This window comes from Letharia lupina (assembly GCF_014066315.1).
Source record: "Letharia lupina isolate WasteWater1 chromosome Unknown contig_12, whole genome shotgun sequence".
Taxonomy (NCBI): domain Eukaryota; kingdom Fungi; phylum Ascomycota; class Lecanoromycetes; order Lecanorales; family Parmeliaceae; genus Letharia; species Letharia lupina.
In genome coordinates, this window is record NW_023502981.1 from 1,774,296 (window position 1) to 1,797,180 (window position 22,885).

Sequence of the window (22,885 nt, forward strand, 5' to 3'; positions counted from 1 at the left end):
AATTGCCAGTGCTACCACCGCCACTGCTACGAGTATCACCAGAGCTGAGAGATACGATTTCCAACGCGATTACTCTGGCGTCGGCCTCAAGCGGCTCAAACACACCTACCAGCCCCTCTATGACTTTCTGACGATGCCTGTCTGATGAAACGTCGCCTTAAGAAGCATCAGCACATGTACGTTACATTTTATGTCGTAGAAGAGCTGTTACATGACATTCCTAAGTAGATTAAAACATGAAGTAGACCAAGAGCGGTGAATGACGCCAAAGATGCACATATCCATGCACATCTCTGTATCAGATACAGGTTTGCCCTGTGTGCTTATGGATGTATTGTTGTTTGAAGCTTGCACGACTATGAGTTCAGGAAGACTGAAAATGGGTAGCAAGATATTAAGGGCGCCGCATCCGGCCTAGCGCCAAATGCCACTCCGCCTCGGAAAAAGTGACGACTTAGACATCGAACGAAGCATGACTCAACACCACATGGTCATGACCCGGTAATCTTCTCCGGGATAGCAGCCCACAAGACACATACCCTCAACTGCTACCCGCACCCGTCTCAATGGCATCCAACTCCACCCCCCCAATCCTCATCCCCCGCACCCCCACCTCCCCCCTCGACCCTACCCTCCGCACATCCCTCCAAGACGCAGTCTTAACCCCCAAAACCATCAAAACCCTCCGCAAAACACTGGAGACGGAAACGCAGGCCGCAGAATGGCAGGAGAAGGTGAAGCAGCGAACGCTGCAGTTGCTGGAGAGCAGGGAGTATTGGAAGTGGGAGGATCTGGTTGGGGCGATTGTGAGGGAGGCGAGGGGTGTTGAGGAGGAGGAGGAGGAGGAGGAGGAGGTGGATGATGAGGGGCAGGGAGACGAAGAGAAGGGGGTGAATGGAGGACGGAATGGCGAGGGCGAGGAGAAGGTGGACATACGGATGCCGGAAAAAGCTATTGCGGAAGCGGCGACGGTGGTGAGAGGTGTGCTGGATCAGAGGGTGGAATTGGAGCCTGAGGGGAAGGGGTTCTGGGATTGAAGAGGGGGCGTGTTGGTATCCGGAGGATGAGAATCGGCCACTGAATGCTTCCGGTGTGGGATCCTACACGCCTCGGACTTGCGAGCGATGTCATAGCTATGATTACAGTATGTCGTCACGGTTTCGGCTAGTGAAGAATGTCGGGTACTCACGATTGAGACTCGGGCTTGGTCTTGCAGCCAAAGTGGAGACCCGGGGAAGGAAGAGTCACTAGGCTGGCAGAGTCATGAAGAATAGGGATTGGGGCAGAGAGCCAGAGCAATGAAATGTCTATCGAAAGAAGATTGAGACTGCAATATGGATCATGCGTCTAAGTATGAGAGGGAAGGAGAGAAAAGGTTGTAAGGCAATGAAGGAGCTTAGACATGGAGCTTAGACACGATTGAAATGAGTATGCAAAAAAAGTTACTTCGTTGGAGCAAAAAGCGCTCGGTGAAAGTGTATGGATGTAGAATGCTTCTGAATCTAAAATCTGCTTGCTGTTCAAGTATCTAAGGCACATCGCACCGGTTGAAGTGACCATTCTACTATGTGCCCTGCCCTTCTCGCCGAGATGCCATCAAGTGATGGCGCACAAACACCGTGTATGCAATATTGTAAAGAACCGAGGTTTCCGAACCCAAATGCACATCAGGGCTTAGCATCTAGTCGTAAAGAGAATCATCGTTGCCAGCGTCACCGAATCCATTGCCGTTCCCTGCAGCATCAGCAGCTGCGTCCGCATCTGGAAATCGGAAAAAGTTGCTTCCACTGGAGTTCTTCATGCTCTGTGCGAATGCTTCGTAGCGACGGACCTCAACATCAGAGACTGATCTCCTAGCTGACTGCATAGCCTCCTCGAAATGGGCTTTGGTAAGCTCGGGAACTGGGTCCTCAGCGTCAATGTCTTCCTCCATCTTGACGTCTTCACCAGCAGCCTCACGCTCCTTGGTTCGCTCAATATCAATGGAGATGGATTGCTTGATGGCGAGCTTAACGGCACGCTGAGTGACGAAGCCGAGATCGGCACCAGAGAAGCCGTGAGTGCGGCTCGCAATATAGTTAATGTCGACGTCATCAGCCACAGGAGTCTTGCGCAATTGAGCCTTGAGGATACCGATACGCGAGGTTTCGTCAGGCAGGGGAACGTAGACCAAGGTGTCGAGACGTCCAGGACGGCAGAGAGCGTTATCAAGCTGCTCGGGACGATTGGTGGCACCGATAACGAAGACGTTCTTTTTCGAAGTCATGCCATCCATCTCTGTAGAATGAGTTAGTATACCGTAAGAGAGCTGGACATGAGTCACACTGGCTTACCTGTCAAGAGCTGGTTGACAACACGATCGGAAGCTCCTCCAGCGTCACCATTGGATCCACCGCGCGACTTCGCAATGGAGTCCAACTCATCAAGGAAAACAACACAAGGAGCGGCGGCCCTAGCCTTGTCGAAAATATCTCGAATATTGCTCTCCGACTCACCGAACCACATGCTCAGCAGCTCAGGGCCTTTAATCGAGATGAAGTTGGCAGCGCACTCGTTGGCGACTGCTTTGGCAAGCAAAGTCTTACCAGTACCTGGGGGACCGTAGAATAGAACACCACGAGATGGCGAAAGACCGAATTTGAGGAATTTCTCAGGGTGATCGACGGGATATTGGACGCTCTCGATAAGCTCGCGCTTGACGTTCTCCAAGCCTCCAATGTCATCCCAGCGAACGTTGGGTACCTCCACAACGGCAACTTCACGAAGAGCAGAGGGATTTGAGACACCAAGTGCGAAACGGAAGTTCTCCATAGTGACGCCTAAAGAGTCAAGGACCTCCGCATCGATGGTATCCTCGTCCAAATCAATCAGGTCCATCTTCTCACGGATCTGCTGCATAGCAGCCTCAGAGCAAAGAGAAGCAACATCTGAACCAACGTAACCATGAGTCTCTGCGGCAATCGACTCGAGGTCAACATCTTCTCCAAGCTTCATGTTCTTGGTGTGGATCTGGAGAATCTCAAGGCGGCCAGTGGGGTCCGGGATACCGATGTCGACTTCACGATCGAAACGCCCGAAGCGACGAAGCGCAGGATCGATGGAGTTGGGTCGATTCGTGGCAGCCATGACTACCACGTTTGAGCGGGCTTTCATGCCGTCCATGAGAGTCAGAAGCTGAGACACCACACGGCGCTCAACCTCTCCGTTGGTCTTCTCACGCTTGGGTGCGATGGAATCGATCTCGTCGATAAAGATGATTGCTGGAGAGTTCTTCTCTGCCTCCTCGAATGCTTTGCGGAGGTTTGATTCTGATTCTCCGGCCATCTTGGACATGATTTCAGGACCGTTGATCAAGAAAAAGAAAGCTCCAGTCTCGTTGGCCACAGCACGAGCCATCAAAGTCTTTCCGGTACCGGGAGGACCAAACATGAGAATACCACGAGGAGGCTTGATGCCGATGGACTTGAACAGCTGAGGATGTCGGAGAGGCAGTTCGACCAACTCTCGAATCTGGGCCATCTGCTTTCGGCATCCACCGATGTCATCGTATCCCACCTCATTCAGGTTGCCCTCCTCGTCCTCGCGCTGAATGGGCTCTCCTTCACAATGTATGACGGTATCTTGTGCCACAATGCCGAACTCTGGTGGATCGACCTCTACGACCTTGAACTCAACCTGCCTCATGCCTCCACGGACTGTGAAAAGATCACCTTGTCGTACCGGTCTGTAGGCTTCGCGGAAATAGGGAGCGAGGAAGACATCGAAAAGGGAGCCAGTTAGGCCTTCGACGGTATCAGCGATGGGAAGGACGGCAATACGCTTGGCCTAGTGGTGCGTGTTAGAGACTGCTTAGATCGTGTGAAGGGCAGGTTAGGAACTTACGTATTTGATATCTGGGCACGCGTGAACAGTGACGATATCACCGTGCTTAACGCGGAGATTGTGGCGAACCACGCGGTTCATACGTGCTGATCCATCATCAAGATCATCATCCGCCAGCACGATCAGAACGGTATCCTTTCTCTTCTTTCCTTTCACGAGTACTGTATCACCACGGAACAGCTGTAGCGTCTCCATGGTGTTGTTGGATAGTGCGATGATTGAGTTGTCATCGTTAACAGCATCGGTAACACTGTTGCCACCACCAAGTCAGCAAACCCGGGTTCCAAAAGTCTAGATGGGCAAGATCTACATCAAAGAGTTGGGCTTCTTCTTCTTCTTGAGAATAGCCGTTGCTGTGTCGGACTCCTGAGGCATGTCAGTGACAAGTTTCTGGATATCTTCGGCGCTGCTTAAGCTCACCTCTTTCTTCTCAGCTCCGGAGGCATCACTGTCACGGCGTCAGTATCAAGTCTCGTGAGAGATGGAGCAATAGCTGGACTTACTTCAAGTTGGCCTTGACCTTGGCCTTTGACCCCACGTGCTCAGGCTCTGCAGACATTTTGAAGCTGGCCTAGTGACTGAGCTTGTAGACCAACGTAGATGTAGCTTTGGTTGGCTCGGGTCTTGGAGGATGTGAAGTGAGTTGTAGGAATCTTGGATGTTCGATGCAGAAGATGAGGAAGGTGGCTTTTGTGCGTAGAAGAGAGTTGGTGACGTGTCGAGGATGAAAGGTGTTATGGTTGATTGTGATACTCGTAGGAGTTGACAGGGCCAGAAAGTTGAATGATGATTTACTCTACTCGGCCTCCGATTTTTAGCGCCGGATAAATATAAGACCGAGCTATCCACGGCACAAAGAAGCTGGTCGAACAGTTTGGAAGCTGACAGATCTTCACTCTGTTGTCGACAATGTGAATTGTCTGTTCGGTGGCGGCCAATCCAAAGAGGCTCTATACATATACTAATGAAGGACACGTCAGTACGATTGACCAAGTTAGACAAAGATGGGGATGAAGATAGCTTGCTGAGTCTTTTGACATGAATGTGAAGACATATATAGCATTCGTCTTGTCTGTTGTTGTGAGGGGACCAAGACTCTGATGTTAGTCTACAATTGTGCTGCTTTTTACTTGATTTCATGTTTGCAAAAGCTTTTCAAGTGGAAGAAAATATAGATACATACAAGCACTAAGAAACAGGCCATCTCATCTTCTCTATTCGTGGTGACTTTTGGTGTTTTTACATGTCCTATTGGATAGACGCACTCTGTGACAGCGACAGTTCCACATAACCGATGGCAAGCAATCGGGGATGATGTTCCTAACCTGCTTCAGTATCATGGCTCACATGCTGCTTTGTGGGTGAACAAACCTTGGTGATGTTCTCAGCGACGGTGTTATCGCTATCAAACAAAGGGTTGTGGGAAGACTATGATGTCGTAGCCTGGTTTATTCTCCGGCACAACTTCTGTCGTATGGGTCTGTGTCTCTGGAATACCAACACTCCGATACGCTGCTACTCCAACCAACAACGACCCCAACCTGCATATACTCAATCCGCCAATCGCTCCACTCCGCCAACCCTTCCACTTGCAGCCATCAAAGCACGAGGGCATGCCTCGCACTGCAGGCACCGAGTTCGACATTTTCGAGGACAAATCCCCTCCAGGGGACCTGAAAAATATCATCATAGTAGCCTACGACCGAGTAATAGCACGTGGGAAGGAAGCCCTGGGACTGGCGTGGTGGAAATGCTATGAGAGAGCCTAGATTGACGCGGCAGTAGCCAACCTTCTTTGGGCCATTCTTCAAAGAAGGGCACAACAGGACCAGACTACGTTTGGAACGCCTTTATTACGCCGGCAAGGTGAGTAGTCGCGGACCGGAAGAGAATAATGCTGGTGGAGAGGCACCAAACATTGCAAATGGTCAGTTTCAGTCTGCAATAGCTTCTTCTATAGGTATCTAAATTTTTGCGGTGTACAGGCAGCTCTTCAGCATGAGAAAGGGTGTTTGTTTTCTGAGAAGCATGTTACGAGGCAGGGTCATAATAAATCGGTATCTGCTCGGTACTCGTGGGAATCTAATCAATGTTTCAACTACACGCAGCTCTTGAGGCATAGGCAATCCCATGCTGATTCTTTGGATGATTAGTGCTCGTTGAGCAAGCTGACCGGTCTGTACCTCGAGTTTACGCTTGGTCTTTTGGGTCACCCGCGTTTTGTGTGCGCAGATGGTGAGCGTTGTAGGATGGATTAGCTCGGCTAGAAGACAAAGAGCCAGCATTTCAATTGAATCAAAAGCTTATCATACAGAGATCAAACCAGAAACATTGCCCACATGCAGCTCTTGTGACAACCATTCGATGCTGTCACTGAGGAATGCACTCAAATAAACACCAAAAACAGGAACATATAGCCCACATCCTTGTCATTATTGCAATGTCATTCGCTCACTTAAGCCGTCTCCTTCCAAGCCTGCCCAATACTCAGCGCGCCAACCACAGCCCCTAATCCTCCAATAGCACCCTCCCCTAGAATCCCATTCTCAAGACTATAATGCACAGTCATAGGCGCATAGGCCACATTGACACCAACCTCCCTATACCACTTCCCCCATCTCTCCTCCAGCTCCTCGTCCTCCACCTTGTCCATCCTCAATTCTAGCTCTCCTTTCTCAACCAACCCCCCCTCATTCTCTGCTGACCGGGTCTTCTCCAACTCCATACCCTTCCTTCCCTGTCTCCCGAGATCCTGCCCCTTCAGCTCCCCCCACTCATACCCTAACCTCGCAAGTTCCAGCGCCACATACGCACACCACGCTCTCCCGCTCCATATCCAAGCCCTCGCTATCCTCTCCTTCTTCCATCCTAGAACGCCCTTCCCGGCTAGATAAGCACCGTTTTCTAAGCCCTGGTAAAGTGCACATGCCACCACTTGGCCCCACGTAATCGCTCTCACGATTCCATCCCCTGGTGGCGTAAGGTAGGTTGAGACTCCCCAGCTATATATGCCCAACAAGCCCCATAGCCGCAAAAAGACGCGAAAGTCGTCGAAGATGGCCGTAAGCGGCGTCAACGATGTTGTGAGTGGGGATACTGAGAATCGGGGAGTCTTGGCAAGTATGGAGTGTAGGAGGTGAAGGGTATAGGATACGGTTAAGAGTGATTTGTCGAGGGTAGAGGTGCGGGACAGGAGTCTGAATCTGATTAGTGCACTTCTATGGGCGAGGGGGATGCTATGGGAGTCGACCTGTTGATATGGGCTACATGGGCGTTGGTTTTGGATAGGTAGTGGGGAAGAGAGGCCTGGAGATGAAGTAGGGATTTCGAGGGAGGTGAAGGTGGAGATGCCATCGAAGGCGAGGTTATGGAGAAATGGTACGGGGCGAAAGAAAGACGGAGTCGAGGGTTCGCGTACCTCGGCAATATGCTTGAGCGCTGGGTAGCTGGAGTGACATAATTATACTCTAACATTTCTGAGAGTATATTTACAATGCTCCTATGCGCACAGAACATGGTTTCAGAAACGAAAGAGCCACCGTTTTCGCTGATTGGTCTGCCTGCTGTGTCAAAGAGAATAGATCTGTCAAAGATATTTCAACGACTAGAATATCTATACGTCATTCAAAGATCAAATGTCTAGGCTTTCAACAACATCAGCTTTTGAACGACCATGATGATCTCGCCGGGTGTTTCAATTTGCTTTGCAAAACGTGTCAAAGCAACATTCCCACTCCAAAACTCTACTTACACCTTCCTGAATGGTCTGCAGTCACTAGGAGCATCTGCTTCATAAAGCTGCAATATATGTGCAGAACTATAGGAAGGTTCTTAGTCAAGACAGTCCAATTTACCCGTCTTTTGGCAGACATAATTTCAGACTTCCAAATCCTGAATCAGAAGCTCTACGCATCCTCGATCAGTCTACATCAGTCCCTGCAATGCTGACAGTAACACATATGCCCTTACCACTCATCCATTTCTTATCACCAAGACTATAATTCCTTCGGGATTATCGCGCAGCGCTGCAGGACTCATCTCTTCGAATGTACGTACCGCCATCCGAATAGATGTCAATCCTCTCCAGAATCTTAATAGTGCAACGGTCGTCCTTTCACCCAGTCAAGGCTCGCTGCCTCAACCCAGGAATACGATTCGTTGAATGCGGTCTCGACTGTAGGAAGCAACCGAAGCGCATTTGCAGGCGCCAAAGTTCATTTCCTGCTTCTTTCGAAACACATTGTGTACAAGATAGCACCGTCCAACGTGGACAACTGCTATGATCAGCTCTTCCGTGTAGCAACCTATTGTTGTTGCCTTTCCTTGACTTCCGTTTTTCGGATAGCTATTGGTAGCTAGACTGTTCACCTGCCAGTCTATACGATCTTTATTGCTGCTTTTCCCGTTTGAGATACGCCATACGCGTTCACACCCAAAATTTGCACAGCATATTGGGGGAGCTATACTGATAGCCACGGTGGCCCGAACGATGAGAAAGCATATGTTGTACATTGGATGCTCACGGCGAAAATCGTAGCTTAGCTGTTCTGACGATCCTTTCTCAGTGATATCTTCCACCTTGAACAAGGCTAATGACGCCCCGCCTGCCCGCAAGCTGCTGCAGTTATAGTTTAGCTGAAACTGTTCTACCAATCATCGCAGAGAGACCTCCAAGTCCCACCTCTTCAGCTTCATATGACAGCGAATGGAGTGAGCAAGCGGTGCTGTCTTAGGCTAGCCCCCGTCCGCTAGTTGCAAGCTTTATGCAACAACGCAACCACCACCTCTACCGATGGTAAGCGCCCGCGGGCCTGGACAGGCTGAGGCAGTCATGGAGGGGGCTTTTCTCATTCCATCAAGCTCTTCAGCGCCAGCCGCGCGAGAAACATAGCAACTGATCGTTAAGAGACAGTATGCTGACTGCATGACATACCTGACGGGGCAGCGGCAACACCCTTGGACCCGCCCTTGAGGGAGACCGCGCAACAATGGGGACTATAAACACATTGCGACCATGGACTTTCCTTGGGGAACACATATCACAGAGTACCGGCCTCGTATCAAAGTCAGGTCGATTGTGCCAGCGGTCCGCAATCATGATTCAGCTGGGGAACATACAGCGACCATCACATTCCAAGCATCTGACCATCTAGTTCGATGCCCCCGTCTTTTAGACGACGACCTCAGTATAGACGTTAACTTCTACGTATTCACTCCTCTCTATCACCCCGAGGAGTCTATTTTAGCCGAGTGAGTGTGTACTAGATTTATAAATAGGACTTGCTGACTTGTCATATCTAGCATAGTTGCAGTGACTGGACTTGCCGCGCATGCATATGGCTCCTAGGCGCACTCTGATCAAAAGATGTGGTTCCGTGATTACCTCTCGAAAGACCAATGCGAGAGTCATAACTTATGGCTATCCTTCGCACTTGCAAGGAAACATGTCATGGAGCAGTCTTCCGCGCTACAGTCTGAGTTTTACTCGCCGACTGTTGGATATGCGAGCTTCAGCCTGAGTCATTCGCTCTGCAGACTTTTGCCAACTTTGCGATAGCTGAGAATGTTCCAGTGTAAAGATCGGCTCATAATCTTCGTTGGTCCTAGTCTAGGCTGTCTAATCATCAAAAAGGTGAGCTCTCTGGGCTTGAAGTCTCAAGAAACTAAAATTAAAAGTTGATAGAAAATCTTCTTAGGCAATGAGTGATATCAATCCCTCAGTCGAGATCTACCGCTCCTGCCTTCCGGTCCTCTCGATCGTCTTCTTAGGGGCACCCCATAAAGGACTACACACAACCGCACTAGAGACCCTAGTCAAATCTAGACCCACAGAGGATATGATTCAAGGATTGAAAGCTGAGTCTCCGACATTAACAGATTTGAATGACAAAGTTCGATACGTTGCAAGAGAAATCAATATCTTAACCTGCTACGAGCTCTATCCGACCAAGACTGCGGTTCAAGTGAATTCAACCTTCTGGGCTTACGAGCCCTCATTGCTGACCTAATCTTTAAGATGGATGATGGGTCCTGGGAACGCGAAGGCAAGCCCGAAATGATGGTCTAACCAGACTCTGCAAAGCTGTCCTGGCCTCGAGAGGAATCGATATCGTGTCATGTTGATCACAGCCAAATAGCCAAGCTGGAACGGGGTGAAAGCAGCGTATACCCAAGTGTTAGTTGCGCGATCGAGAGCGCTATCGAGGAGCAAACCATCTTCGGTTTGTCTCGGTTTCAGGTATCCGATGCAATTGCATCTGAAGACTCGGGTACAATTCATTATAACGATCTTAAGCCCGGCCCAAGTCGCTCCTCCGGCCACGCTGGTAATATCACAATAGATAAGGGGAGAGATTATCAACCGCCACTGCGGCTCAATCTCCAGATTTTTTATCGCCAGAACAGCTCTGCGCCGCCATCAGGACGGAAAGCGCAAGAGTTACTAGCACGAGGCTGTAGCCTTCACTCAGTGGACTCCAGGGGAAGCGGGATCCCACCTGAGGCTTATCCCAAGAAGGGCAAAGATCCTTATCTGCTCGCCGCGTATCTCAGGCAGGGAAAGGTCCTGAAATTACTACTAGAGCATGGAGCCGATTCATCTCGAGCCGAGTCCGATGGAGTCACAGCATTACATGCATTTATTTTTGGCGTTTTCAAGACGGAAACACCACCTACTGAATCAATTGTGGCTCTGCTACTGCAGCACAGGACTCCTCTAGAGCAAGTGTACTGGATGGGCTGGACTCCGCTGATGTATAGCGTAGATCTCGGCTTCTTGTTGGTGTTGACCAAGACTCTCCTTGATCATGGCGCGAACGTGAATATCTTCAATCAGTCTGGTGCGATAATCTTGCACTATGCTGCAAGGGGGGAGAATCCAGATATCGTGGCGTTGCTGCTTCACAAGGGCGCTGACGTCGACCGTACGTCGCCTGATGGGCAGACCGCTCTACATTGGGCCTGTAGTGGTAGCGCATCATCTTCTGCACAGATCGTGAGAATGTTGTGAGACGCAGGAGCAGACAAAGACGCAGCTGACTAAGACTTGTTCACATCAAAGACGCCGCTGCACCTGGCGGCTGGTAATGGTAACGTCGATGTCATCAATGTTCTCTTAGCTTTGTGGGGCGAACATTGAGTTAGAGAAATTGCCTGGAAGGACGGCTCTTCATTACACATCTCATCATGGCCACCCGTTGGCTTTCAAGACGCTCCTCGATCACGGTGCAATTGTGGAAAGTTATGGACGATTTTCGCATCACGCTGGCAAACTACTCAACTTCGCCTCTGACGTGTCTAAGGAGAATAAAAAGGATTTTACCTTGCTGCTGAAGAGCGCGATGAAGGCGCAGAAGCGGCGGCGGCGGCGGCGGCGGCAGGAAGCGATGAGAGCTCAAAGCGTCTTATGAGGTCCTTCATCATCCACTACTTACTCGTCTATCGAACGTCTGAGGTGCAAGTGCTTAACAACATATATCGAAGAAAGCAGCAAACCTCCAATCATCAAAGCCTGTTGGTTTGATTATTTGGGAGGCTGTTCAGGTATCCTTTGGATGGGGCTGGCGGCGATGCTGGCTCTACATGATTTGCTTCAGCTTCGTCGCTTGAGTGAGGCTGAGCCGTGTTCTGTATTGGCTGTCGTGTGGTCGGCGTTTGCTGCTCGGTCGTCTTCCAAGCTTTGACGGGTTGGTGGTGTGTGTAAAAGGTGGAGAGAGGAGGAAGTGCTGACTACGAGAGGGCCCCTACCTAGGGAAATCATGGCTTATAGAGAGTTTTATGTTGTCCATTCAACGAGGACGCACCCAGCGAAAGTATGTGTTATGACAAGGCTTCGTCTTACATTTGGCATAGATGGCATGATCCTAGGCGTTCACGTTGACCTATATGTGATCCGCAATGGGAAAGATTTCACATTGGATTTCAATAAGCCAGTAGTGTGTGGAGATAGGATAGCTCATAATCAACCATTTGTGGTTACACTTTAAACCACTTCACACCTTTGAACCAATCTTCCTCAAATCTACAAAGCCATCCCAAACACATCTTCCGAAGCAGTAATCACTCTTCCCAAAACAGTTGTGCCCGCCCATACAGATGATCCATAAAGGAGGAGCATTATTTCAGTCAAATTGCGCGTACTCGGTACTCTCTCCGTTAGCCTGGACTCCGCACCGTACTATACGCTGCCCCAACAGCAGATGCCTGAACCGGTATCGACTCCAGGCGGGAGCTGTTTATCTGGCTGCTGCCGCGTTTGTAGCTTGGTTGATGGCTGGCAGCGATGGGAAGCGATGCAGAGGTTTCTCAGGAGCGTGTGGTACCTGTACTGTACTGTACTGTACTGTGTTGGAGGCAGCGGGACCACTGCTCAATGAAAGATGCCGTTCACGGGACAGACCTTTAGGGCTCAAGCAAGGTCGGTCTGGAAGTATGAGTTTGCAGGAAATGGAGAGGAGATGATAAGTGGAGCGTTGACTTTTGATGCTGTGGAAGCTGTCTGTTTCAGCATGAGCTATGTACAGCCAGTAGTTGGCAGAAATTCGGCCTCTCCGTGTGAGATCTCGAGCTATGTATGTCCGAGCCATGCGCAACATATACCCCCAGCGACATCTGAGAAAGCTATGTGCACCCACTGGTTGAGCAAGATCTCCTCCATTTTCGTAGCTTTTCATACCGACATGATAACATCCACCGTCCCCAAATCAGCAGCTTCCTCCGTGACAGCTACCCCTCCCAAACCTCCCACACCCATCCCGGCAACTTCCTTGCGCAATCCTTCAATGCTGTCCTTCTCTGGAAGGGGAACACCAGAAGCCTCTTTGAGGAGCTCATCGTTTAGCTCCTTCCACAGACCCATGTCAAACTCGACCGCATCCTCTTCCGTAGTGTCTGTTCCCTCGCTAAGCTTGCGCTTCCTAATCGAACGAGAGCTGGGGTGGCGCGTCATCAGCATACTTTTAAACGCACGCTTCATGCTCTCTCGGAAGCCTTTGCTTTCGAGCCCGACCTTCGTGTCTGCAATGTCCGGGGATGAGCTAGTGGGATCAGCCGACTTGTGATAAGATCCGCTGTTGTTATTGAAAACGACTTGGCCGGCTTCGTTACGCGAATAGAGAGCCCTGCTGTCAAGTGATCGTAGGAGTGGGCGCTTTGGTAGCCGTGGTGGACGTAGGCCAATTTTACTCATGATAGACGCGCTTGCCAATGGTCGATTGCTATCCTCGTAGTGAATGAATGGGATCTCTTCATCTTTTTCGAACACATCGTCAAAGTGTTGCCAGGCACGATCACGATGGGTAGGTCTGCAAAGCTGGCAGGCGCAGAATTTACAGAAAGGGAACATTCTCATTTTCGGTCGCTGAGCCAGTGCTACGTTGACCGCGGAAGAACTGGTAGTCGATGGGTCCTGGACTTCGTTGATAATGGGAAATGGTAGATGTGGATTCGCGTCGACAGACTGCAGCGTAGTTGGTGTTTGAGGTGGAGAATTGCTGTTGTTTGTCTGGCTTTGCTCGAATTGGTCGATTGCCGCCCTGGCAGTGTCCACCACATGCTGCTTCTGTGCTCTTAGCTTAGCGACCTGCTCTGGCGTGTAATGACCGTCCTTGATGGCCTTCTCGATCCATGGACTGAGCTGGGCAGTGGGAATTCGCGCGTCCTCCACTCCAAGTCTCGGGTCCTCGTTGACTGCTGGCGGTGGCATTGACAGATCGTTAACACTGCTTGCCTGCCCCCGGCTGCCATTGATGTGTTGATGAGGCGGGCTTGAGATTTCTGAGATGGAGTCAGGTGTGACTTGAGATTCTGGAACATCGTCTTGCGTGCAGCAGTACACCCAGCCGAAACTGGAGAAACGCGAGCAGACGTTGCACGTGAAATCCCCGTACAGCCGTTCCATTGTGAGGTGAGTGCATGCTGCCCGTCGAGTTGCAAATGATGGCACTTTGGCCATGGGAAATGTGCCTGGCATTGATGCCGCGCTATGTGGTGGTGGTAGAGAAGAAGGAGGAAGAGGAAGAGTGGAAGGGTTTGGCATGATGGTTTCTTGTAGTCTGATGGCGAATGGCTTGAGGCCGTTTAAGAATTCAAGAATGAAGTCATATTCAGTATCCGGAGGCGAGGTAGATTCTTGTCTGCCATGGTTCATCACCTGGTTCAAGTTCAAGGTGTGGGAGGTGGAAGAACGAGGGTGTTGAGGAGAGACGCAAAATGAGACAACATCTGTGTTGATAGTCGCATTGTCATCCGCACGATCATCCAGCATCTTCATCAAGCTTCAAGATTTTACTGTCACGCTTTTCTGCATCAACGGGATCAGACACTTTGGCATCAACCTTATCCCATCAGTAATTTATCCGCGAAGGCATTACGAGTGGGCGAAGACAGTAGGCAGGACAGGCAGTCTTTAGCTGTGGCATTGATTAGGCGTCTGCTTAAGCCATAACGATGGAATAGGATGAGATATGGATCAATTGAACTCCAAATGATGGGTGAGGGATACAGGAGGAATATAGGAGCAGAGATTGCTCCTTCCTTTCCGGAATCTTTCATGCAGTCTCTATGCAAGGGGAGGTCAGCGGCGCTTCGCTGCATATCACATCTGTAAGCAACCTAGAACATCAGCGCTTCCAAGTCACAAATCTGTAGTAACAACGGCAATGATTAGCAAAGGCCGTAGCTTCAATAGCGAGGACCGACGGTATGGGCCCTCTCTACTCTCTACTCTTTACCCCGGATCTGCAGTTCGTTATGGAGCTCCTCGTTGTCCATCTGTTGCAGCTTGAGCAGGGCTGTGGGGAGCAATTGTATTTTGCGATCATCACGTCGAATTGGCTGATGCTGCAAGCTACAACAGCGTATCAGAATCCCGTCTTGATGATTGCGCCTCTCATTTTCAGAAGATGATTGTAGAGCTGCATATGCAGTAATGGGGGACTTTTTGCCAAGGCCACTAGCGCGTTTATCTTTGTGGGATTGACAGGGGCAAGAGACGCGAGGCAAATCTTCAACCCTATCCACGACAAACAGACAAAAGAGCAATGTATTCGCTGGCGCTTCATCATTGGACGTCATCACTAACGTTATTACAGCCTACTCTCGAGGATTAAACACACTGGCTGCTCTATCTCGCCGCCTGGCCCTCGCGCAGTCCAGGTCCATATCGTCTTTCCCTCTCCATCAGATCCGCTGTCTTCCCGTTCGTCCTTGCCTTGCTGGGAATTCTGGCCGTCGGACCTTCACTACTTCCCCAAATAATCTTCGACCAGAGGTCATGCTAGCAAAGGCTGCTCAAGAATACAATCCTGTAGTGTCCGGCGTCAAGGGCTCGACATCATCACAGAACTACAATGCCACTGCCAATGCCTTAAAGCCACGATCGTCGTCAATACTCAACACGGTGCATCCCACGCCAAAAAACTCTCTAAAACGTACTGCATCTCAGGCTAATGGTAGAGAGTCTCCATTCAGCAGCCAAGAGCAGGGGTTGAAAAAGGCAATGATGAGCTTGACACAACCATCTACTGGTGGAGGAAGGCTTGACAAGTTACATGATCCGGTCTTCTTCGATGAGAACGATTTCGAGGACGATCAAGATATAGACCTAGACGCGGATGACTCACCAATAGCCAGCAGGTCAATATCCTCAGGTGCTTCATCAAGCACATTGCTACCTGATCCACCACTGAAAAAGTCTACTGCTCCACAGACACCTGTTAGCAGCACGCCTCTGCCTTGGTCCTCTTCTCCACTGTCACACCATCAGATGCCCCCACCAAAACCTCATACGCAAACAGCTGTCACTGCCAATACGTACAAGCGAAGGACTTTGCCTTGGGTAGAGGACGCAAAGAAAGCAGATCAGGCTCGTCGTGAGAAGTCAGATCGTTTCTGTGAGGACTTGACAGGTGGACTTCCCCCAACATCCTCTGAGCAAGCAATCGTAGATCAGAGAAAGGAACGTAAGGAGCGGAAATTGCTGGATCGCCAGTGTGCAGACCTGACTGGAGGGGAACCAGATCCCAACGGCCACGGCCAGAGCATGACTGGAAAAGATCAGGACCTTGAACGCTTCCGCGAAAACATGATTCTAAAGGGGGCGCCAGAATGGGTTGCTGAAAAAGCGATCCAAAACAAGAAGCGGAAGATAGAGACAGCGCAGAACTCATCTGGCACGGCATACACACCATTGCCAAAGGACAAGGCCTATTCACCCTATCCTTGGAATAAGACTGCAAGTGCTGTCAAGGAGGAGCAGAAAAAGATTCGACAGGGCCACAAAAAGCTTGTTAAAGATAACGAAGGAGAGTCTGAAAAATCCAAAATGAAGAAGGGTCGAGAGACTGTAGCCAAAGTCTTCTTGAGTGACGAGCAGAGGTCGGTGTTGAATCTAGTTGCTGAACAAAGGAAGAGTGTCTTCTTCACAGGTTCCGCAGGTACTGGTAAATCTGTGCTCCTCCGTGAGACCATCAAGGTCTTACGCGACAAGCATAAGCGAGAGCCTGACCGAGTCGCCGTCACAGCTTCAACTGGTCTCGCTGCCTGCAATGTGGGTGGGGTCACGTTGCACAGTTTTGCCGGAATAGGTCTCGGGAAAGAAGCCGTTCCTGAGCTCGTGAAGAAGGTTAAGAGGAACACGAAAGCCAAGACGCGTTGGTTGAGAACGAAAGTCTTGGTTGTTGACGAGATATCGATGGTAGATGGCGACCTCTTTGACAAGCTCGAGGCCATAGCTCGCGCGATACGGAACAACGGGAGACCGTTCGGTGGCATTCAGCTTGTCATCACAGGAGATTTCTTTCAGCTACCACCGGTGCCAGACTACGGCAGAGTCTCGAAGTTCTCTTTTGATGCCGCTACCTGGAACACGTCGATTGAGCATACCATCGGATTGACTCAAGTCTTCCGGCAAAAAGACCCAGGTCCGTTACTTGATATACACATTAAAGAAGACCACTGACCGTTCTAGTTTTTGCCAATATGTTGAACGAGATGAGGCTAGGAAGGTTGACGCCGAAGTCAGTCGACGCTTTTCGGGCTCTCAATCGACCGTTAAGCTTTGCCGATGACTTTGAAGCTACAGAGCTGTAAGCGTCTTGATGACTTAGTCTGTTGACATTCTTGCTAATTCTAGAACAGATTTCCTACGCGGAATGAAGTCGAGTATGCTAACACTGCTCGGATGAAGAACCTCAGTGGAAGAGAATTCGAATTCAAAGCAATGGACGGCGGATCCATTGTGGACCACGCGCAACGAGACAAGCTGTTAGGCAATTGTATGGCGCCAGCATCAATCTCATTAAAGAAGGGTGCGCAGGTGATGTTGATCAAGAACATTGACGACACTCTTGTGAATGGGTCTGTCGGGAAGGTGGTAGCCTTTATGGATGAGAAGACCTTTGATATCTATCATGAGGACGAGGACGAATTCCAAGCGGTAGAGACCATGGAATTAAACGAAGGGGAGATGACAGCATCCAGGAAAAAGCTCAAGGCAATGATCGACAAGGACCTTCCGGGCAGCACTAGTCAAAAGTGGCCTCTTGTCCGATTTGCCATTGCGGATGGTAGCTCCAGAGATCTTCTATGTCAGCAGGAATCTTGGAAGATTGAACTTCCGAGCGGTGAAGTTCAAGCCTCTCGAATGCAAGTACCACTGATCCTGGCATGGGCATTGTCAATACATAAAGCTCAAGGGCAAACACTGGACCGCGTCAAGGTCGACTTGGGGAAGATCTTCGAGAAAGGGCAAGCATATGTTGCACTAAGTCGAGCGACTTGTCAAGAAGGATTACAGATCACCAGATTCGACCCGAAAAAGGTTATGGCTCACGATCGTGTACGAACATTCTACGATAGTCTCTACTCTGTCAACAAAGCCACCACTTCACAGAAAGGGGATAGGAATCCCGGGATCTCTGCGAAAGATCATGAGCTGGACTTTATCGATTCAACCTATGGAATCGACCCAGATGAAGAGCAAGCGATGTATGCATAGTGTACAAATGGCAGGGAAAGGAGCGCGTTAGAGTGACGAGCATCTTGCATGCGCAGGAGCATGTCTCCAGAGTATGATAGAGCTTGTGCTTTGCTGTCTTCGTTGTATTTAGCATACTAGCTCGATGCTTTGATCGGCAATATCCGATACATTATGATGCAAATTAAGGTAGTTTAGCGTGAACCGAATAGAAAAGTGATGTTGAAAGATCGGAGTGAAGCCACGCCTTTCCTCATAACATCGATGCTCGAATAAACACTCCTTCCATCCTAACGCCACGTGAATTCCCTTCACCAATGGCTCAATTCGTTGGCCTGTCAGTGCTAGCAACTCTCAGAGAGCCGCCCGCTAAGGTACGAGGTCTGGTCACAGCAGTGGTTGAGCAAAAGTTGACCCTGCACCAAGGTACCTTCCCCGGTCCAGACCTGCGACTTCCCGACATCTACTGACAAGTAGCCATAGTTACTTGGCTCTCTGGTGCATCGGGTCCAGAATCGCTCATCGTACATGGCTCGAATGTGCTAGATGTTGAGATCATTGAGAGTGAGCCAAAGGAAACAGTGCAAGAGACTGAAAAGAAGGATGATTTCGTGGACCCGGCTATTGTTAGCTATGGAAGACCTGAGGGATATTTAGCTCCTGATGCTAAGGTCAATGGAGGCTTTTTGGCTACGAGTCAAACGGCTGTGATTGCTTGCGCAGAACCATCCCTACTAGCAATTTCCCCAGTATCTACGGAGCCAGCAACGACTGGTGCACGAGAGGAACTTCAAAGCCTCCATCCTGCGGTGTATCCAGACACAATCACACCCTCTGCTACGCTTACGGCACCTTTCAACGACCTCTCTCTCAATGGGGATACACATGAGGAGAGGCTAGACCCAGTGGATGGCAAAATTCTGAGGCATCAGGACACGGAGCTGCTAGAATTGAAGGAGGTGGCACAAGGGAGGGCGCCCAATTCAAGAAAGAGAACTCGGAGGTCTGGAGCAAGAGGAGGGTCATTACCCGCTCAAACGCAGGATCTGCCCGACCTGGAACCACACACTACCCCGGTATCGACACAAAAACGGCGCGGAAGGGGCAAGGGCTGGCGGCAGACCCCTCTCCTCGAAGAACCTACAGGCGAAAACCCTTCACCACGGGCAGGACAACGTGGGCAACATCCCCAAAAAGACGCACTTGAACCGGGAACGGTGCGCTCCACCAAACAAACACCAGACCATCCGAAACTCAGACGTCGTCGTTATAGAGAAGAGGAGGATCAGAATGGCTGGGCTACAGGCGATGCTACCGATATTCAGGATATGGGTGACTTCGATTTCGAAGAGAATCTATCCAAATTCGACAAGAGGAAGGTGTTCGACCAGATCAGGCAGGAAGACACTACGGCTGATGAGGCGCGACTGGTCAGTTTCAATCGGCTGCCAGCCGCTCGAGCTGGCACTGCTGGCGGGAAGAACCTGCATTATACCGAGAATGTACTGGATTCTCCTATTAGGAAGGTAACAACAGGCGGAGATGTCACCAACGTTGACAACAGCAGTACGGAAAGTGAGCTGGAAGTGAGCGAAGCCAAGATTAGCAGTGGAAGAAGTTCACGCAAGAATGTCTCACGCCCATCGAGAGCCCCTTCGCGAAAAGGGAGCGCCCTTACAGCTGGAGACCATTACGGTTCCGGATCCACGTTCGTTGCGGAACCCGTCGGCAGACTATCCAGGCAAACTACGCATGATCGGATTGCGAGTCCCAAGATCAAGACCGATTCTTCGACCTCTCGCTACCGCAAGTCATCTGGCCCTCCTAATACTGGGAAGTCGTCCTTTCGAATCACCTCCTCCAACTGCCATTGTCCTTGCGTTTCTCCACTACAGATGCTGGAATTGGAGCAACTCTCTACGACAGAGCTGGGTCTAACCGAAGAAATGCTCACCGAGAACGCTGCACGGTGCATTGCAGAAACAGCCTACGGGCTGACTTCTAGTGAAGACGCCGAACAGCCCAACCACCGCCCTTTGATAGTAATACTTGTCGGAAACACCAAAACTGGCTCCCGGGCTATAGCAGCGGGTCGCCATCTGCGGAACCACGGCGTACGAGTCGTCCTCTGCATTCTCGGCCTCGAGCGCGAATGCGACCTACTAGAAAGCGTGCAGCGACAGCTTACAACTTTCAGAAGCTGTGGAGGCCAAGCTATCAAGCAAGACGGTCTAATGAGAACTCTACGGAAACTCCAGGCGCCTACGGATCTGATTGTCGATGCTCTACTAGGCATGCACTTGTCCTTTGACGACCTACGAACGGATGACCAAGCCGCCTATTTCCAACTCGTCTGCTGGGCGAATGGAAGCGATGCAGGCACCTTTGCCGTCGATTTACCATCGGGCATCGACCCTTCAAGTGGTATAGCTACCATCCACGACGGCAGCGAACTGGTCCTCAACGCAAACTTCATACTCTCCCTTGGTGCACCAAAAACAGGACTTCTTTTTGCTATGGAAAGTCTGAAGACTGTTGCAAATCCGAGCCTTTTTGTAGCTGATATTGGTATTGCGAGTGTGGCTTGGAAGAAATTTGGCACGAGGAGAAAGGGCGGGGTGGAGTTTGGTGGGGAGTGGATCGCGGCGGTGAGATGGGAGCAGGGTGCTGGGGCATGATTTTGGGGTAGTGAGACGGTGGATATGCTCAAGACGTTGGTGGGTGGTGCAGATGGTATGTTGTAGATGTTGCCTTGGAGGGGATGATACCCACGGTTTGGCTTAGATTTTCCGGCTTTTGGCCTTTTAGCTTGACAAGTATCATTCAAAGAATCAAACAGGTGTCAAATGAGAGCACCAAGAAGAAGTCATTTCATCAGTAACCTAGCCAGACAGAGACACATGACGAAATCTCGTGATACTGTGGCCAAAGAAGTTTAGCGTAGAAGTTCTTTAGATCATTTTTCTAGAGCTCTAAGAGACGATCTACAACAATCATGGGCAAAGGTCAGCACTCCGCCTTCCAGTCTCGGCGACTCTTTGCTGACCTTTTACTATCCTCTAGGTACGGACAAACTCTACGTAAGCATCCACGCGCTCTTCTCGGTCTTACTGCTTTTCTGACCTTTTATAGATCACCCACAGCGAGTGGGCTTCCGAAGATGCGTACTCCGCCAGCGCCGGCTCCGGCCTCTCCAAATCAAACGCCCCTGACAACACTTTCAAACGTCTCCCCTTCAACTTCTGCGCCCTGTCTCTCCAACCCTTCAAATCCCCCGTCTGCACGTCCGACGGCACAATCTTCGACGTCGACAATATTCTAACATGGCTCTCCAAACACGGCACCGACCCTGTCAGTGGACAGCCTCTCAAGGCTACAGATTTGATCAAGCTACACTTCCTCAAAAATGATGAGGGCGAGATGGTGGATCCGGTCACCTACAAGGTGTTTACTGATAACACGCACATCGTAGCGGTGGGGACTACGGGCAATGTGTATGCGTGGGATACGGTTGAGAGGCTGAATGTGAAAGCGAAGACGTGGAGGGATTTGCTTAGTGATGTGGAGTTTGGGAGGAAGGATATCATTACCTTGCAAGATCCGTTGAATGTGAAGGGCAGGAATCTAAGCGAATTTAAATACCTTCAAGCAGGCGTCAATACATTGACGGAGGAGCAGCAACGAGAGCGGAGTGCGGGTGTCAACAAGGGCGCTCTTGGAAGCGCGGCTTCCGTGCTGAGAGAGAAAGACACAGCAGCGCCAGCAAAATCTCAAATCGGCAAATACCTCCACCAACAACCCTCCTCGACCTCACCCTCCACCTCCCTCGCCAAAACCTCTTCCAGCAACGGCACACCAAAGTCCCAACCCCTTCACACTTCAAAAGCAATCCCTTACAACGCCGCCCAGCACACAACAGGCCAAGCCGCCGCCTCCTTCACCTCCACAGGCCTCACACCCCACACTGGCGGCGATCTCGCCCTCTTGAGCGACGAAGAATACATGCTCAAGCCGCGCCGGGTCAAGAAACCAGGCTACGCGCGCATATCGACGAATTACGGCGATATCAACCTCGAACTGCTGCCGGAGTTTGCGCCCAAGGCCGTGTGGAATTTCACGCAGTTGAGCAAGAAGGGCTACTACAACGGCGTCGTGTTCCACCGAAACATCCGCAACTTCATGCTCCAAGGCGGCGACCCGACCGGCACCGGCAAAGGCGGCGGCTCCGTCTGGAACAAGAACTTCGCGGACGAGTTCGACGGACCCCTCTCCCACGACGCCCGCGGCGTCGTCAGCATGGCGAACAAGGGCAAGAACACAAACGGCTCCCAGTTCTTCATCACCTACCGCCCCTGCAAACATCTCGATCGCAAACACACCATCTTCGCCCGCGTCGTCGGCGGCATGGAAACCCTTGCCGCGATCGAAAACGTAGAAGTGTCGGAGACGGACAAGAGGCCGCTGGAGGCCGTGCGGATGGAAGAAGTGGCCGTGTTTGTGGATCCCTTTGAGGAGTTCTGGACGGCGAAGCGGGAGAGGGACCGGGAGGCGGAGGCGAGAGAGGAGGTCAGAAAGGCCGGGGGTCGAGAGGATGAGAGGGTCACGTGGACGGGGAAGAGATTGAGAGGTCCGGACGCTACCGGTGGCGTGGGGAAGTACATGGCCGGTGCCGCGGCGACGACGGACGCTGGGGAAGTGCTGGCGGAGTGGGAGAGCGGAGAGCCGGTCAGGAAGAAGAAGACGAAGGCGGGGGCGGGGTTTGGGAATTTCGACGCCTGGTAGCGGCGGGCACGTCTGACGGATATGGGAGAGGCGGGTCTGGATACCCCTGTTGCTACGATGATGAGGAAATCCGTTCCGTCCAAGTGATCATCGATCGTTTATGCTTCACGTGTTCAGTTTGTCGCTCGCTCCCAGGACTGACGAGGGACACGTTTCGAAAATTCGACATGCCCTCGGACCCGCTATCTGCGATTGAAGAAAAGCGCCGCAGGCATGAATGGTATCGTGTGCATACATATCCACCAT

General features: G+C 50.9%; 7 protein-coding genes across 7 annotated transcripts; 4 read left to right on the forward strand and 3 right to left on the reverse strand.

The window, feature by feature from the left end:
• Nucleotides 1-566: 566 nt before the first annotated feature.
• On the forward strand, nucleotides 567-1,037 carry HO133_001510 (uncharacterized protein; the record flags this gene model as incomplete). The annotated part of the gene is made up of 1 exon (XM_037292440.1): nucleotides 567-1,037. One exon carries the CDS (start codon nucleotides 567-569, stop codon nucleotides 1,035-1,037), a length of 471 nt encoding a protein of 156 aa, XP_037151859.1.
• Nucleotides 1,038-1,681: 644 nt separating this feature from the next.
• Nucleotides 1,682-4,441, reverse strand: HO133_001511 (uncharacterized protein; the record flags this gene model as incomplete). Its single annotated transcript, XM_037292441.1, has 6 exons — nucleotides 1,682-2,277; nucleotides 2,334-3,825; nucleotides 3,883-4,132; nucleotides 4,193-4,248; nucleotides 4,303-4,330; nucleotides 4,386-4,441. The coding sequence occupies 6 exons, from the start codon at nucleotides 4,439-4,441 to the stop codon at nucleotides 1,682-1,684; spliced, it is 2,478 nt and encodes an 825-aa protein (XP_037151860.1).
• Nucleotides 4,442-6,337: 1,896 nt separating this feature from the next.
• On the reverse strand, nucleotides 6,338-7,236 carry HO133_001512 (uncharacterized protein; the record flags this gene model as incomplete). Its single annotated transcript, XM_037292442.1, has 2 exons — nucleotides 6,338-7,079; nucleotides 7,133-7,236. The coding sequence occupies 2 exons, from the start codon at nucleotides 7,234-7,236 to the stop codon at nucleotides 6,338-6,340; spliced, it is 846 nt and encodes a 281-aa protein (XP_037151861.1).
• A 2,345-nt stretch (nucleotides 7,237-9,581) lies between these two features.
• On the forward strand, nucleotides 9,582-10,891 carry HO133_001513 (uncharacterized protein; the record flags this gene model as incomplete). The annotated part of the gene is made up of 2 exons (XM_037292443.1): nucleotides 9,582-9,845; nucleotides 9,965-10,891. The coding sequence occupies 2 exons, from the start codon at nucleotides 9,582-9,584 to the stop codon at nucleotides 10,889-10,891; spliced, it is 1,191 nt and encodes a 396-aa protein (XP_037151862.1).
• Nucleotides 10,892-12,550: 1,659 nt separating this feature from the next.
• HO133_001514 (uncharacterized protein) lies at nucleotides 12,551-14,146 on the reverse strand (the record flags this gene model as incomplete). Its single annotated transcript, XM_037292444.1, has 1 exon — nucleotides 12,551-14,146. One exon carries the CDS (start codon nucleotides 14,144-14,146, stop codon nucleotides 12,551-12,553), a length of 1,596 nt encoding a protein of 531 aa, XP_037151863.1.
• Nucleotides 14,147-18,174: 4,028 nt separating this feature from the next.
• Nucleotides 18,175-20,535, forward strand: HO133_001515 (uncharacterized protein; the record flags this gene model as incomplete). The annotated part of the gene is made up of 2 exons (XM_037292445.1): nucleotides 18,175-18,283; nucleotides 18,341-20,535. The coding sequence occupies 2 exons, from the start codon at nucleotides 18,175-18,177 to the stop codon at nucleotides 20,533-20,535; spliced, it is 2,304 nt and encodes a 767-aa protein (XP_037151864.1).
• A 317-nt stretch (nucleotides 20,536-20,852) lies between these two features.
• On the forward strand, nucleotides 20,853-22,639 carry HO133_001516 (uncharacterized protein; the record flags this gene model as incomplete). Its single annotated transcript, XM_037292446.1, has 3 exons — nucleotides 20,853-20,862; nucleotides 20,921-20,937; nucleotides 20,990-22,639. The coding sequence occupies 3 exons, from the start codon at nucleotides 20,853-20,855 to the stop codon at nucleotides 22,637-22,639; spliced, it is 1,677 nt and encodes a 558-aa protein (XP_037151865.1).
• Nucleotides 22,640-22,885: the final 246 nt, after the last annotated feature.